The 2,590-nt window shown below is 40.8% G+C and overlaps 1 protein-coding gene across 5 annotated transcripts in view; it reads left to right on the top strand.

Moving 5' to 3' along the window:
* LOC106512909 (dedicator of cytokinesis protein 9) overlaps positions 1-2,590 on the top strand; it is a gene marked incomplete at its 3' end in the record, with an annotated part of 90,988 nt that overhangs the window by 81,127 nt on the left and 7,271 nt on the right. For 3 of the 5 annotated variants that reach the window (XM_014001447.1, XM_014001446.1, XM_014001448.1), the window contains 7 exon segments: positions 355-468; positions 555-770; positions 1,192-1,249; positions 1,348-1,454; positions 1,543-1,665; positions 1,745-1,858; positions 2,089-2,094. In XM_014001447.1, the coding sequence (XP_013856901.1) occupies positions 355-468; positions 555-770; positions 1,192-1,249; positions 1,348-1,454; positions 1,543-1,665; positions 1,745-1,858; positions 2,089-2,094 (738 nt within the window). 5 annotated transcript variants of the gene reach the window in all.

Raw genomic sequence — 2,590 nt, 5'->3', positions numbered from 1 at the left:
CTACTTTTCTGCTATTTCAGCCTTTTGGGCAATTTTACAGCAAATACCGGTAGCTAGTTTTTTGTACATCTTTTCCTTTTTTTTGCAAAAATCTTTCATTCACGCTGTTTTCGTGCAGTTTGAGGAGGAAAATAGCTCAAATTATTGTTGATCAATAATCTACAAGGATGTATTTTTCACATCAACTGGTACAGTTTTGTTGCTTCATCTTGTTCAAATGTGCAAACACACTATGATAGAAATAAAATACTGCTATTCTTCTAAAGTTTCAGAATTGTTGGTTCTGTTGAGTAAAAAAAAACTAAATAAATGACTTGTTTTAGGTGAAACTGTAACATATTGTATTTCCTCCAGGTGGTGATTGCTGTCAGTCAGCTGATAGCTGATGTGATCGGTATTGGGAGTACCCGCTTCCAGCAGTCTCTGTCAATAATCAACACCTGTGCCAACAGTGATAAAACCATAAAGGTGAGGAGATTTAKGCATATAATTATGCAGACTTAAAATAAGATGAAAACAAATTTTTTTTCTGATAACCGCCTGCTCTTCAACAGCACACGGCCTTCCCATCAGACGTGAAGGACCTGACCAAACGCATCAGGACGGTTCTGATGGCCACGGCTCAGATGAAGGAGCACGAGAGAGATCCCGAGATGCTCGTGGACCTGCAGTACAGCCTCGCCAAGTCTTATGCCAGCACGCCCGAGCTGCGCAAGACCTGGCTTGACAGCATGGCCCGAATCCATGTGAAGAATGGAGATCTGTCAGAGGTCTGTGATCCGACACTGTTCAGCTTGGAGTTTTTATCAAACGAGTGAAGATTTTCAGTCATCAGTGGGGCTGGGCGTGAGTTATAGGTTTAAGTTAAAGGACCTGGACTTTTTTATTTTTTGAAAGATGCTTTGCTCAAATCCAACTGAAACACATGACAGGGTTTTTAACTTGCATGTGGACCAGGCCAACCAGACTGAATGACCCACAGGAGGGAGGAGAAGGAGAGGGATTTGCATGTGAGAGCTTTCTAAAATAGCAGCTCTTTTAACTTTGAATTAAGAAAGCTTCTCAAATTAGAAGCATCTTCAAAATTAAAGACATCCAGTTACCTTCACTCAAACCTAACGTCTTTASCAGAGTCTGTATTGTTTGTTCTGGTTTGCTGCTCTGATCAGAGCTGATCTTGTCTGTTTACAGGCGGCCATGTGTTACGTTCACGTTGCAGCACTTGTGGCAGAATATCTTCGSAGAAAAGGTTCTTCCCTCCTCTCTGATAGAAATGTTCCCTTTTCTTTTTCTACTTGCTRGAAGTATTTATCTGATTTTTGCTGAAATATCGTTTTTTGTGCGCAGGCATGTTCAAGCAGGGCTGCTCGGCTTTCCGAGTCGTGACTCCAAACATCGACGAAGAAGCAGCGATGATGGAGGACGTGGGGATGCAGGACGTCCACTTCAACGAGGTACTGAAAGGATTGTTTTGTGCACACTGTGTAGCTTTGGTTGTTTTTATTGCGCCTTGATGTTCTCTCTGTTTGCCGTTCCCTTCAGGATGTCTTGATGGAGCTTTTGGAGGAGTGTGCAGACGGATTGTGGAAAGCGGAGCGATACGAGCTCATCTCTGACATCTACAAGCTCATAATCCCCATTTATGAGAAGCGCAGGGACTTTGAGGTAAACTACCACTCATTAGGAGCGTCACTTCCCATCCTGACATTTATATCTAATTTAGCGACATTGTTAACCGGAACAGAAACTGGCTCACCTGTACGACACGCTGCACCGTGGCTACAGCAAAGTGACGGAGGTCATGCACACAGGAAAGAGGCTGTTGGGCACATACTTCAGAGTGGCTTTCTTTGGCCAGGTGAGTCACACAGCAGTAATATATTCTGAGGTTATTTTAAGTTGATTTGTCCAACGAGGCCTGTTGTTTCTGATTACTGAATCTTGAACTCACAGAAGACTAAGTAGAAATGATTTTTCCTCTGAAAGCTGCTGAGGGTGTTACGTTTTTGAKAGCATGACCTCATGCAGCAGCAGTTTTTGACCCACTTTAATCCACTTTTCTGCTTTTTTTTTTAATCCTCTTTGAAGGCGGCGGTAAGTCACGCAGGAGACCCTGCTCCCTTCTTGTGGACAGCCTGAGTTTCTCTGTGGCGTTGGTGCTCTGTTTTTAATCCATCTGCGCTTGTGAAWCACAGCTCGCTGCTTTAAATTACACTCGGACCATTCCGTGTCAGCTCGTGGTTTCCTGTAATTTCTAATTTTATATTTGTTCCTGTAGGGTTTCTTTCTGTTGAAAGGTGAATCTATGAAGAAACGTTTCAGAAGTTTTCAAAAAAAATTTATGAAATTTAGTGGTTAAAAAAACACTTAGAAATGTTTTATGTCTTTTGTTTTGTTTGTATCAGTTTAACACATTTGATCAAACTTTTACTCTAAAATTTTATTCTTACATTGTTTAGTTTACAGTTTTGAGAGCTGGGAATATTCAGATTCTATAAAATGTTTTATTTATAATAATGGCAAAATTATCTAAATACAATTTGAATGAATCATTTTATAATGTTTTAAATAAACCTGAACTGTCTTTATC

Source organism: Austrofundulus limnaeus, unplaced genomic scaffold (genome assembly GCF_001266775.1).
Source record: "Austrofundulus limnaeus strain Quisiro unplaced genomic scaffold, Austrofundulus_limnaeus-1.0 Scaffold9, whole genome shotgun sequence".
In the NCBI taxonomy this organism is placed as follows: Eukaryota; Metazoa; Chordata; class Actinopteri; order Cyprinodontiformes; family Rivulidae; genus Austrofundulus; species Austrofundulus limnaeus.
Note: the sequence above shows the minus strand (reverse complement) of the source record. Positions and strands in the feature narration are given on the sequence as shown.